The following is a 15,238-nucleotide window of genomic DNA, read 5'->3' as shown; positions in this document are numbered from 1 at the left end:
AATTGCTGAGAAAATCAAATGGAGTATCAATATAAAATTTTCTTGTAATATTGGAGCTAATAATTAAAAAGGGAAAAAAGAAACATAGAATAATAATGAGAAAAAATCAGGCTTAGGAATAAGTCATAAAATGAACTAAAATGAAGATTGCTGAAATCATTTTAGACTTAACTAATTTTGGAAATAGATCTGATCTCAAGTTCTACTTTGTTATTAAAGAGTTATCTGGGGTTGGGCACTTGATTTATTAACTATTACTTGGGCTGACTAATGGAATACAATGTAAATGAGATAAACTATCATTACACAGTCTAAGCAAATGAGAAAACAATGCTTACTTTTGGGAATGGAAAATTGAACTAGCTCATAATATTCATCAGTTTATATAACTGTTTCACTCCACTGATATCCTGGGGTCAGGGACTGTATCTTGCTTGTGCATCTCAGCAGGCCTGGAAATCAGCACACAGCTTGGTGCACTATAGGGACTTGGTATTCAAGAAGTGAATGAAGTCATGGACAGCATCCAGCACTTTCTGTGGCTTACCAGTTGGTGTTATTAGTTAGGTTCTCTCTCTCTTTTTTTTTTTTTTTTTTAACTATTTGAGGATTTTTGAGGTTTGAAGTGGGTTGTAAACATTTGTGGATCCAGTTCTTGTTATTCAACTAAGATCCAGAAAGGTAGTTATTTAATCACACAACCATTTGATTCTCACTTTGGACTTTTTAATTATTCACATTGACTTCCAATGAGAGATTGACTTAATCAGTTAATCAACCAGTCAACTAAACGAGTTGTTTCCAGTTTAGGTTAAATGTAAAAAGTTTAAGGCAATATTTCTTCTTGATAAAGAGCCAAGATTTAGATTCACAGTAACTTGGCTTCAAATTCCAGCTCTGCATCTTTCTTTAGCCTTAAGCGAGTAACATATATGTGCATTGAACCATTAGAAATTACCAACATAGTTCAAATTCATGAATCTGTTGTAACCATTCTCATCTCTAAACTCCAGATTGCATGTCCAATTGTTTATCCAATACTTCTACATGAATATCCAAAAGGGATCTCAAACTTGATGAAATTATCTCCCCCTCATTTTCCCAAACATTTGTTTCTCTTACACTATTCTGTATATCGCTGTACAAAAATTGGAGTCAGCATTGACTCTGCTCTCTCTCTCATGCCCCTTTTTCAATATATCAGGAAATTTAGTTCCTTCTCCTTTTGAAATATATACCAAAGTGGATAACTTTTCATTATCCCTCACACTATCATCTTGGTCCCAGAAATCATCATCTTTTACCTAGAATGATAATGACCTAATTTTCTGGCACCTTTCATTTTTTTTATTTTTATTGATTTTTCACAGAGAGGAAGGGAGAGAGATAGAGAGCTAGAAATGTCGATGAGAGAGAAACATTAACCAGCTGCCTCTTGCACATCCCCTACTGGGGATGTGCCCGCAACCAAGGTACATGCCCTTGACCGGAATCAAACCTGGGACCTTTCAGTCCGCAGACCGATGCTCTATCCACTGAGCCAAACCGGTTTCTGCAGCACCTTTCATTCTTATCCTGCTAAATTTAATTACCGACAGATCTAATATAGTGATCCTTTTTAATAAGTAATCCATTTTGTCACCTATGGTTCAAATCCTATAATGCTTTCCAATATCACTCAGAATAAAAGTCTAATAACTTAAAAAGTAATTTATTAAGTTCTTGCTTCACCCCACTGCACCTCTCTGACCCAATCTCCTCTTCGCATTGCAGCCATAATGTTTTCTTGCTGTCCTTGAACAATCTTGACATGTTCAAACCCCAGCAATCTTGTATTTCCTGTTTTTTGTTTTTGTTTTTTTGGCCTTAAATATTCTTCCCCAAAGTTCAAGCCCTACTCCCCTGCTTCCTTTACGTATTTGCTCAAAAGTTTCCTTTTATGGATGAGTCTCTCCTAGACCACCATGTTTAAAATTATATACCTACCTATCTCTAAAGTTACCCATCTCCCACTTAGCTTTTGAAAAAATATCCAAATATATTATATATTTTCCTATTGATTTTATTCTATTTCTGCCTCCATTTTCAAAATAGAAATTACTGTTTTTCCTTTTATGTCCAGTGTATATGGCATTATCATGCTTATAGTAGCCACTCAACTAGATTTTTTTAATGAAATGCATCATTGGACCAAATATATTAGTACTGAAATATAATTAATCTTTTAAAGGTTTTTAATCTCTAAAATACTTAGCTAAAATTTTTAAATAGATAAAATTATTAGACTTCATTTTGAAATGATTCTTGATTTAAAAAAATAAATAGATATTCCATGATAGGCTTTTATATAGGTTGCAAAAATTTCCTTACATAATTTATAACATCAGCAATGTCTAAAAATTGTTATTGTTTTTATCTGTGATGGTAAGTAGCAGAAGTGATGTTATCAAACCTTTGGTTTTGCCCTTATCTGGAAGTTCCATCTTATATTACCCACTTCTCTTATACCAAGTAGATCTAGCCCTCTAAGTTGTAATATTTAACAACTTACATAGTTCCAGTTTTCATGACCAATTCATTTTGATAGGGAAAATGTTGCACATTGCCCAAGTTCATTGATTATGTAAGTAGTGGAGGTGGGATTTTCATATTTTAACATGGCTTTTACATGGTCCCCAGATCAGAGACATCTGAATGCAGAAGTTTAAAATAGTACTAGTGTAATGAATTTCTATTGTCTTCTTCTTATTTGATAAATTACACATTATGTACTATATTGAGAGCATTTTAGGCTAAGGACATGTTTTAACTCTTCCCCTATCATATTAGGTCTAGTAATAATTAATGTCGTTTTCTAATACTTTTTTTAAATCGAATTTATTTAAACAATACAACAAAATTTAATCAACAATATAGTTGCCGTTGTTTTCTACTACTTGTGCCCAACGCTCAGGAAGCATTTTAATCCCTCTGTTGTAAAATTCTTGTGATTTTGATGCAAAAAATTCGGTCAATGCATTTTTGAGGTATTCTTCATTATTAAATTTTTTTCCAAGAAGAAAGTTTTGCAAAGAACGAAACAAATGGTAATCGGAAGGGGCAATATCAGGAGAATTTGCAGGTTGAGGGAGAACTTCCCATTCCAACTGGCACAGTTTTTCAGCAGTGATTCTTGCAGTATGCGGTCGTGCGTTATCGTGGTGAAGAATTACGCCCTTCCGATTAATCAGCGCGGGTTCTTTTTCTCTTAAAGCTTGGGCTAACCTTTCCAATTGGGCACTATACACTGCACTTGTAATGGTTTGGTTAGATGGTAAAAGTTCATAATGAAGAATTCCTTTAAAATTCCACCAAACACACAACATCAAGTTTTTTCACATGCAAGTCAGGTTTTGGCATGGGCTGCGGAGCCTCATTTTTGTCCAACCATTGAGGCCGCCTTTTCAAATTAACATACAGCACCCATTCTTCATCTCCAGTAACAATTTGCTCTAAAAAACGGCAAACGGTTTGGTTTTGATGAGAGAGGAGCGAACTGCAAATTGTGACTCTTTGATTACGGTTGTTGTCGGTCAACTCATGAGGAACCCATTTTCCAAACTTTTGGACTTTGCCAAGTGCACGCAATTGATTGGAAATTGTTTTTTGTGAACAATTTAAAGTTGTCGCAAGCTCTTGTTGGGTAATTTGAGGATTTTTAAGCTCTTCAAAAGAGCTTGAAGAGCTTCTTGATCAAAATTGGACACACGGCCTCGACCACTCTTGTCATCTAACGAAAAATTTCCCTAGTGAAATTTCTCAAACCAGTGCTGGCATTTTCTGGCGCTAACTGCTTCTTGACCAAGAGCACTACAGATGTTTTTTGCAGCCTCACTTGCTTTTCTTCCTAATTGGAACTCGTAAAGCATGCAATGCCGAATATGCTCTTCATCCGCCATCTTCTTAGCCCTAGTTTTGCAACAAAAACCAAACCAAACACAAACTTTTTCAAGCAAAACTTGTTAATTGCACTTCACACGTTCTGTAGATACCACGTGTTTGAAGGTTATGTCAATACAAGTCAACGCCAAGCAAGATTTTAAACGAATGTTTAAAAACGACATTAATTATTACTAGACCTGAAATTTCACTGTTGATTCAATGGAAGAGACAAAAAAAAAAAAAAGCCAGTTGAAGTAATATTAATTCAATTTCTCATTAATTTTATGAAGTTATTCTAATTTAATATAAAGAATAATTTGTGGTTGCTCTGTAAACTTTGAATTGGGAGTCTGTGCTCCTTCCATGAGCAACTATAGTCAGATAACATTGCAGACGTTCTTTCTTTTCTTCTCTTTATCTTAATTCAGTCTTGTATGAAGTTAGGAGATTAGGATATATTATCTCTAAATCTTTATACCTGGATATTCCATGACCTATCAATAATTTATAACTGCATTTTATTGTCATAGCCATCCTTCAGATCTACAGACTCCTGGAAACATGCTGTTGCAATAGTGAAATGAGCCAAAGAGTGGACATGCTGGTTGATTTCAGCAGTCTTATCCCCATTTGTCATTCTGATTCTGTTTTCTCATTGCTACAGGGCAGCCACATAAATCTCAACTGATCCTCATGGAAAACAGTACCGAGGTGACTGAGTTCATTCTTGTGGGGCTAACAGATGATCCGAAACTGCAGATCCCATTTTTCATAGTCTTTTTCCTCATCTACCTCATCACTCTGCTTGGGAACTTGGGGATGATTAACCTTATCCTGTTGGACTCTCGTCTCCACACACCCATGTACTTTTTCCTCAGTAACCTCTCCCTGGTGGACTTTGGTTATTCCTCAGCTGTCACTCCCAAAGTGATGGCAAGATTCCTCACAGGAGAAAAAATAATCAACTATAATGCTTGTGTCACCCAGTTCTTTTTCTTTGCAGCTTTCATCACTGTAGGGAATTTTCTCTTGGCCTCCATGGCCTATGACCGCTACACAGCAGTGTGGAAACCCCTGCATTATACCACCACCATGACGTCAGGTGTGTGTGCACGCCTGGTCATAGGCTCCTACATCTGTGGTTTCCTGAATGCCTCCATCCACACTGGGGACATGTTTAGTCTCTCCTTCTGTAAGTCCAATGTGATTGATGATTTTTTCTGTGATGCTCCTCCTCTCTTGGCTCTCTCATGTTCAGACAAATACATCACTGAGATGGTTATTTTTTTGACGGTTGGTTTCAATGTCCTCTTTTCTGTCCTGATCATCTTGTTCTCCTACTTGTTTATATTTATCACCATCCTGAGAATGCACTCATCTCAGGGCCGCCAAAAGGCCTTTTCCACCTGTGCTTCCCACCTCATTGCAGTCTCCATCTTTTATGGGACAAGCATCTTCATGTATTTACAGCCCAGCTCCAGTCATTCCATGGACACAGACAAAATTGCATCTGTGTTCTATACCATGGTCATACCCATGCTGAACCCTCTGGTCTACAGTCTGAGGAACAAAGAGGTCAAGAGTGCCTTTAAAAAGGCTGTAGGAAAGGCAAAGTCCTCTATAGGATTCATAGTTTAATTATATAGAACCAACAGTAAGACAGTTTCATATAGCTCAGATCTATCTGGATAAAATACTTACCTTTCTGGCCACAAAATTCTCAATTCCTTGAAGTAATTTCTCCAACAATTACATCTCTAAAGCAAATGTCTTTTTTTAAATTTATTAAATTGATTGGGGTGACATTGGTCAACATGATCATAGGTTTCAGGTGTGGGTTTCTATGTTACAAGATTTGTATATTGCCTTGTGTATCCACCACCCAAAGTCAAATCTTCTCCTGTCACCTTATATTAGGACCCCCTTTTCTTCCCATTCCCTTCTCTCTGACAACCACCACACTTCTGTTTGTGTTCATGAGTGTCAGTTTTATGTCCTACATATGAATGAAATCATGTTTCTTAGCTTTTTCTGACGGACATTTCATTTAGGGTAATGCAAAAAACTTTAAAAATATGACACCTAGGAACAATAGGTTAAGAATACTAATCAATAAATATACAATTATTATTTTTTAAATATTTTAAATAAATGTGCTCACTCCCACTCCCATATGAACATGTGCACTAATGTGTATGTATAAGTATATGTATACACAAGTATCATTTATGAGAAACTCGTGAAACCCACATAACTATAGAAGGAGAAATTAGTTAAGATGTGCATGAGACAAAGAGAGAATATTAAAAGCAGCAAGAGAAAAGCAGTTAGTTACCTATAAGGGAGCACCCATATGATTGTCAGCTGATTTCTCAACAGAAACTATTCAGGTCAGACGGAGTGGCAAGAAATATTCAAAGTGATGAATAGCAAAAACCTACAACCAAGATTACTCTACCCAGCAAAGCTATCATTCAGAATTGAAGGCCAGATAAAGAGCTTCACAAATAAAAAAAAGTTAAAGGAGTTCAGCACCGCCAAACCAGAATTATATGAAATGCTGAAGAGGGTTCTTTAAGAAGAGAAAGAAGAAGATAAAGATAAAAATTATGAACAACAAATACTTAACTATCAACAAGTGAATCTAAAAACCAAGGGAATAAAAAATCTGATGAACAGTATTAACTGGTGAATATAATAGAATCAGGGGTATAGAAAGGGAATGGACTGATGATTCTCAGGGAAAAGGGGAGGGTGTGTGTGGGAAGAGACTGAACAAAAATCATACACTATGGATGAGGACAGTGGGGAAAGGGCAGAGGGTAGGGTAGGAACCCTGTTGAGGGAAGCTATGGAGGGAAAAAAGAGGAACAATTGTAATAATCTGAACAATAAAGATTTATTAAATTTTAAAAAAGATGTGCATGACATAAGTCCATTGTTATAGTAGAATTTAAAACAATTATTTTTGTGTCTGAGAACATATTCTTTTTTTAATTGTTGACATTGTTACATATGTCCCCTTCTTTCCAACTTTTCTCACCTCTACCCAGCCCCTACCCTCTCTTCCCTCTGGCCATCACATATGTGTCTATGGGTTATGCCTATAGGTTCTGTGACTAATCTTTTCACCTTCCTTCATCCAGTCCTCCCACCCCATATTAATATAAATATTTAACTTAGTAAAAATATATGTTATATATCCTGTGTTTGTTTGTTAAATTGTATTTCACTTTATCTTTTACATATAAAAAGCAATAGAGTTTATATTTTTATTAATCTTATAAAATACTTTCTTGAGTGTATATTTATTATTTTTTTGTAATGAAAATGCATGCTTTTACACAGGCATTTTCTTTCCTTGCCAAATTTTCATGTTAATAAGTCATATCTTCATGCTACCTGATTTGAAGTTATACTACAGAACTATGGCAATCAAAACAGCATGGTATTGGCATAGGAACAGACACACAGACAAATGGAACAAAATAAAGAGGCCAGCTATAAAAACACATGTATATACAATTAATCCATGAATATTCAGATAATTTTTGAAAAAGTATCCAGGAACACACAATGGAGTAAAGATAGTCTCTTCAACAAATGATGCTGGGGAAACTGGAAAGCCATATGCAAATAAATGAAACTGTATTACAGTTTGTTTCCACATACAAAAATTAATTCACAATAGATCAAAGACCTTAATATAGGAACTGAAACAATAAGATTAAAGAAAATATAGGTACCAAACTACCTTGGTCATAGAGAACTTTTTGTGAACTTCACCTCAAAGACAAGGGAACTAAAGGCAAAAATAAATGGGACTATATCAAACTAAAAAGCTTCTGCATAGCAAAAGAAACTGACAATAAAATAAAGAGGCAGCCAATCAGTTAGGAGATGACATATGCAAACAATAGCTCCAACAAAGGTTTAATTTCCAAAATATATAAAGAACTCATAAAACTCAACACCAAACAATCAAACAACCCAATCAAAAAGTGGGCAGAGGACCTGGAAATACACCTCTCCCAAGAAGACATACAAACAGCCATTAGATATATGAAAAAATGTTCAACCTTATTGGCAATTAGGGAAATGCAAATAAAAACTATGAGACCACTTCAAAACTGTTAGAATGGCCATTATCAATAAGACAAGAATTAACAAGTATTGGAAAAGTTGTGGAAAAAAGAAAACCCTCATTCATTGCTGGTGTGAATATAGACTGGTACAACCACTATGGAAAGCAAGCTGGTGATTTCTCAAAAAAATTGAGTATAGACCTATCATATAACCGAGCAATCCCTCTTCTGGGGATATACCCAAAAACCTCAAAATCATATATTCACAAAAAATATGCACCCCTATGTACATGGCAGAATTATTCACGGTGGCCAAGACATGGAAACAATCAAAAAGTCTTGCAATAGAGGACTAGATAAAGAAGATGTGGTACATATACACAATGAAATACTAATAAGCTATAATAGTGTCTGAAAGGCTGAAATAGTGTCATTTGCAACAACATGGATGGGCCTTGAGAACATTTTTCTAAATAAAATAAGTCAGTCAGAAAAAGCTAAGAACATATGATTTCACTCATATCTTATCTAATAAAAGAGTAATATGCAGATTGGCCATCACTCCAACACACAATATGGCTGCCCCCATGTGGTCAAAGATCCTGCCCCCAGGTGGACACAAGATGACCACCACAAGATGGCCAGGAGGGAGGGCAGTTGGGAGGGACCAGGCCTGCAAGGGAAGGCAGTTGGAGGTGATCAACCCTGCAGGTGAAGGCAGTTAGGGGTGACCAGGCTGGCAGAGGAGGAAAGTTGAGGGCAAACAGGCTGGCAGGGGAGCAGTTAGACATCAATCAGGCTGGCAAGGGAGGTGTTAGGGGGTGATCAGGCTGGCAGGCAGAAGCGGTTAGGGGAAATCAGGAAGGCAGGCATGCGAGCAGTTGGAGCCAGCAGTTCTGGATTGTGAGAGGGATGTCCGACCAGGATCAGGCCTAAACAGGCAGTCGGACATCTGTCAAGGTGTCCCAGATTGGAGAGGGTGCAGGCTGGGCTGAGGGACACCTTCCCCCCTGCCCCTGTGCACAAATTTCATGCACCAGGCCTCTAGTTAGGGATATAAAACTGAAACTTATCAACACAAACAGCAGTGTGGTAGTAGTCAGAGGAAAGGAGATGGAGGGAAAATGGGATCCTACTATAAGGTGATAGAAGATTTGATTTTGGGTGGTGGACACATGGTGCAATATACAGATCTTGTAACATAAAAACCCCCACGTGAAACCTGTATCTTCATGTTGACTAATGTCACCCCAATAAATCTAATAATAAAAATTAGGTCATATCTAAAAATAATGTTTATATGAAATTTTTATTTTTTATTTTTAAAAATATTTTTATTGTTGACACTATTTGTAATACTAGTATCAACAATAAAAATATATTAAAAATAAAAAATATTTCTCCTCTTTACCCCCCTCCTCCCAGCCCGTATCCACCTCCCAGGTCTATTACTATTGCCTGTGTCCATGGGTTATACATATAAGTATATAACTTCTTTGGTTTAGCTATTCTCATCACCCCAACCCCACAATGAGGTATGTGACAATTTTAATGAAGGAAACATATTACAAAATAAGGGGAAAAGGAATGACAAAAGCATATTTTAATTCATTTAAATAAAAATATAACATTTAATTTTTAAAGTTTAATTACCAAAAAGACAACACTAATAACTTATTTGTATATAAATTTGTTAATATACTGTATACATATGTGCTCATATTTTAAACCTAACTATGATAAAATTTGAATCTATATGTATATCCATTTCTTTCCTCAGATTTGAGAAATTTTTGACCATTTATTTTTTCAAATATCCTTTCTGGCCCTTTTTCTCTCTCCTTTTTTGGACTGCCATTAAGCATAGGTTAATACTCTTATAGTATTTCACTGTTCTCTGAGACTATGGTTTTCCTTCAAAATTCTTTATTTCTGCTTCTCAGACTGGATTTCTCAACTCACCTATCTTAAAGTGCACTGATATTTCCCCCTGCCTGTTTAAATCTGCTACTGATCCATTTTAATGAAATATTTGTTATTTAATTTCATTTTTAAATCAAGAATTGCTATTTGTTTTTTGAAATCTATTTCTTTATTGGTTTATCTATTTAGTGAGACATTGCTTTAATATGTCCCTTAATTTTTTTAAACTAGATTTTCTTTAGTTCTTTTCTTTACACCAGTTTTCATACAGTGGGGAATTATTAAAAATAGGAAGAGTTTGGGTAAAGAGCATGCACAAAAATGTCATATCTTAGCTCCTGGTGGCCATGTTATAGTTTCTACATAGAAATATACCTGGAAGTTTGTGTGTGTGTGTGTGTGTGTGTGTGTGTGTGTGTGTGTGTAACGTATCACCGAGGAATCCTTTTTTTTTATATATATATATTTTATTGATTTTTTACAGAGAGGAAGAGAGAAGGATAGAGAGTTAGAAACATCAATGAGAGAGAATCATCGATCAGCTGCCTCTTGCACACCCCCTACTGGGGATGTGCCCGCAACCAAGGTTCATGCCCTTGACGGGAATCAAACCCGGGACCTTTCAGTCTGCAGGCCGACGCTCTATCCACTGAGCCAAACCGGTTTTGGTTGAATCCTTAATTATTAACACACACTCCAACCCCACAACTACATGTTAGGGTCTTTGGAATTAACTCATGGTGACTTCTAAGGTCTCTAAAGGATAAATGTTTTATTCTAGATAAAATAGACACTCTTTCAAAAGTGAATGGAGTCTTTCTCACACAAAGTAAGATTTTGTAATTGTTTCATAGTGTTTGATGAGAGTTCACAATATACCAGGCTCTGCTTTAAAACTCTTACACATATTAACTTATATGCACCTCATAATGCTGTGTGAAGCAGACACTATCATCATCTCTATTTACAATGGAGGGAACTGAAGTTCTGAGGGATTGCAGTACTTGTAACTGTTTTTACTTGAATTTCAGGAAGTCGTGTTGGTTTGAGTCAGCACAACTTTTATAACCTTCCACTTTGTTTCCATCACCCCCTCATGATTCTGCCTGATTGCCACTGGGATAGTTAAGTCTGAATCTCTTCTGCTCTAGAATCTGCATTTTCAAGAAGACATATCCCCAAGTAATGCAAACCCATTACTGCTATGCCTTCACGAACTAAGCTAGGTCTCTACAGTCCAATTGCTTCTATTCTAAATGACTGGGATGGAAGACTCACATTGCTCTCTTGAGTACTTAGTCCCCTGGCACCTTCATGTATGTATAAATCCCTCTGGTTCCCAATCATTGGCCTCTAACATGCCAACATTACTCTGACATCATTTTAGCTACCAGTATGTATGCCAAAGACTCTTAGTGTTCTTTAATTGTTCTTAATGTAAAATGTTGTCCATTTTACTAAGTGGCCTTATTTCACTGGCATATTACTCTGAGCCTTCAACAATGGCTAGGGATAAACCCCCATGGTGAGTATGATGGTTCCTTCTTGGAGCTGCTCAGCATTTACAGAGTACATTTTTCCTATTTGTCCTCCCAACAGTATCCCTGTGTGACAGGTTGGAGAATATTTTATAATCCTCACCTGATAATTACCTTTTTTTTTTTCCCCAGCCTCTAGAGAACTTGAATCTTTGTGACGAGACAATTAGTACGAACTTCAACAGGACCCTGCTTTTCTTTTCGAGTGGGAGTAACAATTTGAGGATCATATGTGAAGTTGTGTTATTTTCTTTGAAGAGCAAGGTAAATTTCTAGCTCAATTCTCTGATCTGTTTAGATTATGGTATTAGGTGTGCTGTGTTAAGTTACAAGGGCAACATCTTCCTATGTTTTTTTCAGAGCTTAATATTCCAAGTGTTACTACTCTTATGCTTTCATGCTATTTATTTAGCTAGAGTCCAGATGTTACAACAACCTCCATTAATTAGGAAAATGATGATTTTTTGCAAATTACAGAGGATGGTATTTTGCTTATCATTTAAAATTTCTGTGTTTAGGAAAGCACTTAGAAAATGGTGAATACCAAATAAATCTTTGTTGAGGCAATGAGTGAACAAACAAATAAATAAATGGGTGAGTGAATCACTGAATGAATTGTTTATTGCACTTGTTTATTAAATACATTCTGAAGTTCATTGTCCTGTATTATTAAAACATATTCTCATGTGTAACTTTGCACAAACTTTCCCAAGGCTCCTGAGCAAATGTTTTAGACTTTTTTGAACAAAGAATCCACAGCAAAAGATCCCCAATTTTTTGTTAACATTTGTAAAAATAGTGTTTGTTTAAGCAAATTTGGATTTAAGTTATGAAGTTACATAAGTTTCTTTAATAACGTGATTCCAACCATTTTGCTAGGTTTCTTTTGTTACTTTCTTTCAGCCATCTTATATACTACTACTATTAATAATAATAATAATATTTATTTTTATTTATAATAGTATAAAACTTATGGCTTTTTGCATGCTAACTATGTATTAAGCAGTATTCTGTGTGATTTAAACATGCCAACTCATTAACTTCTCCAAGTTTGCAAAATCCTATTATCAACATCCCTATTTTTAACTGAGGCTCAGAAAAGTTGTGACTTTCCAAAGGTTGCCCACCTGGCAAGTGGAAATGTAAGAATTGAATGACCCCAGGGACCATGTTCTTACCAACACGAGATGCTGCCTCTCCCTTTTAAAATTGCTGTAAGAATTCTGTGCAAGAGTAGGAAACACATGCTTGCTTTATTTATTTATTTATTTATTTATTTATTTATTTATTTATTTATTGAAGAAATTCAAGCTCGGGGACACTTACATTGCTCCCCAAGGGGATAAAATGGTGACAAGTATCTTTCTCCACTCTCTGCTACTTCCTTCAAGAAGTTGAAGCAAGATGTTTGAATGGTCACAGTTTTGAGATTTTTACACTTTTGGGGGTGGGCATATCTTTCCAGGGGACAGTTTTCTCTGAGGAGAGAAAGGGAAACTATTTTTTCTTAGATCTCAGATGGATCACAATTCTTAAATGACAATCTTTATAGAACTTCACATCCAGAAAGGCATTGGCACATCATTTTTCTCATGTAATTAACTAACAGGACAGCTGGGAGATTAAATGAGGTAGTAGTTATTATTCTCAGACTACCTGGCACATAGTAAGTGCTCCATTAATATGAGTGTTACATGGCTTAGTGATGACCAAGTAATTAACAGAGAAAGCAAGAAACTTTCAACCCAAATGAAAATAAACAGTAGATATTTTGAAGATAAGGGCGTCTGGAATATCTGAGTGAAGTCAGGAACTAATAAATGTGTGCAAACGCTTACAAGTTGAAAGATGGAAGCCAGAAGATGCAGTCTCTTGGTTATTGGCAACCTTGCACTAGTAATGGCATCATGGTGACTTGGGTATGCTGTGAGCCATTTCCCATGCATTAGTAATTTATCCATTTTGCTTCTCTTGTTTCGACAGGTGAAATACAATTTTAAAATGACCTCCATGGAGAATAGCACAGAAGTGAATGAATTTAGACTCTTGGGACTGACCGATACCCCAGAGTTACAGGTCCCTCTCTTCATAATATTCACTCTTATTTATCTCATCACTCTCCTGGGAAATCTTGGGATTATCATGTTAATTCTGTTGGACTCTTGCCTCCACACTCCCATGTATTTTTTCCTCAGTAACTTGTCTCTGGTAGACTGTGCTTACTCCTCGGCTGTTACTCCCAAAGTGATGGCTGGGTTCCTCACAGGGGATAAAGTCATCTCCTACAGGGGATGTGCTGCTCAAATGTTTTTCTTTGTGGCTTTTGCCAGTGCCGACTGTTTTCTACTAGCCGTCATGGCTTATGATCGCCATGCAGCTGTGTGTAAACCCTTACATTACACCAGCACTATGACCAATAGGGTATGTGTTCAAATGTCCCTAGGCTGCCATGTCTGGGGCTTGATTGAATCTGCCCTTCACACTGGATTTACCTTCTGTCTCTCCTTCTGCCGCTCCAATGTGGTCCATCACTTTTTCTGTGATATCCCTGCAATCCTGGCTCTTTCGTGCTCTGACATCTACACAAATGAGATTGTGCTCTTCATCTTAGCAGCATTCAATGTCTCTTTTGCACTAACAGTTATTTTGACCTCCTATCTGTTCATATTCATTGCCATCTTGAAGATGCGCTCAGCAGAGGGACGAAAGAAAGCCTTCTCTACCTGTGCTTCTCACTTCACTTCTGTAACCATATTCTATGGAACTGTAATCTTCATGTACTTACAACCCAGTTCTAGTCATTCTATGGACAACGACCAATTGGCATCTGTGTTCTATACAATAATAGTCCCCATGTTGAACCCCATTGTCTATAGTCTACGGAATAAAGAGGTTAATAATGCTTTCAGAAAAGCCATTAAGAAGATGAAGGTCTTGCTCAGCACATAGTTTTGGTTAGAGAGATTATACCTCTCAATTGTCTATTGCTATGCAACAAATTACCACAACACTTAGTGGCTTTAAACAACAGTTTCATTTATCATAATTCTAAGAACAGGTAGTTTGCTGCTTTCACATGGGTTCATTCATGAGGTTGCATATCTTCTGCATGGTCAGTTGGGCTGAAAGGTTCAAGATGGCCTTACATTTCTGCATGCTGATTCTAGATACTGTCTACCTCTGCTCCACATGGTCTTTCATCCTCCAGAGGTTGTACCAGTCTTCTTCCATAGTATTTTCAGGCCAGCATTCTCATAGTGTGACCATTTCTCTCCAAGAATTTGTAATAAGGGAGAAAAATGAGGAGTCAAGGTGGCCTTATAATTCCATTAAAGAGAAAAACAACGCAACCCTCACTGTTACAGTAGAGTTAGACTGGCCCAATAATTACAATAATTTAAATTTAGGTGGTTATCACCAACCAGATTCAGAATTATTGAACAGGACCTTCATCTTCTTAGTGGCTTTTCTGTGACCCATAATTCAAGTAATACCATTGTTGCCAGGCCCCCATGGCTCAGAGGCCACAGTTCAATTTCCAGTCAGGGCACATGGCCCAGTTGTGGGCTCAATCCCCACAACAACACTGATGCAAGAGCAGAACATTGATCGGCTGCCTGCCTCATACCCCTCAGTGTGGATTGAGCCAACAACCTGGGCATACACCTGACCTGGCACCAAACCAGCAACCCTTTGGTGCACAGGATGACACCCAACCAACTGAGCCACCCTGGCCAGGGTGGATTCTTGACAATTTGCTTCACAATCTTA

General features: G+C 36.8%; 2 protein-coding genes across 2 annotated transcripts; both read left to right on the top strand.

Annotated features, from left to right (window-relative positions):
* The first annotated feature begins 4,611 nt into the window (after positions 1 to 4,611).
* On the top strand, positions 4,612 to 5,559 carry LOC118713407 (olfactory receptor 5B12-like). Its single transcript, XM_036427889.1, has one exon. The coding sequence runs from the start codon at positions 4,615 to 4,617 to the stop codon at positions 5,557 to 5,559; it is 945 nt and encodes a 314-aa protein (XP_036283782.1). The 5' UTR covers positions 4,612 to 4,614.
* A 7,909-nt stretch (positions 5,560 to 13,468) lies between these two features.
* On the top strand, positions 13,469 to 14,416 carry LOC118713405 (olfactory receptor 5B2-like). The gene has a single exon (XM_036427886.1). It carries the CDS (start codon positions 13,469 to 13,471, stop codon positions 14,414 to 14,416), a length of 948 nt encoding a protein of 315 aa, XP_036283779.1.
* The last annotated feature ends 822 nt before the right edge of the window (positions 14,417 to 15,238 follow it).

Source organism: Pipistrellus kuhlii, unplaced genomic scaffold (genome assembly GCF_014108245.1).
Source record: "Pipistrellus kuhlii isolate mPipKuh1 unplaced genomic scaffold, mPipKuh1.p scaffold_m20_p_9, whole genome shotgun sequence".
NCBI classification, from domain to species: domain Eukaryota; kingdom Metazoa; phylum Chordata; class Mammalia; order Chiroptera; family Vespertilionidae; genus Pipistrellus; species Pipistrellus kuhlii.
This window is presented reverse-complemented; position numbering and strand designations above follow the sequence as displayed.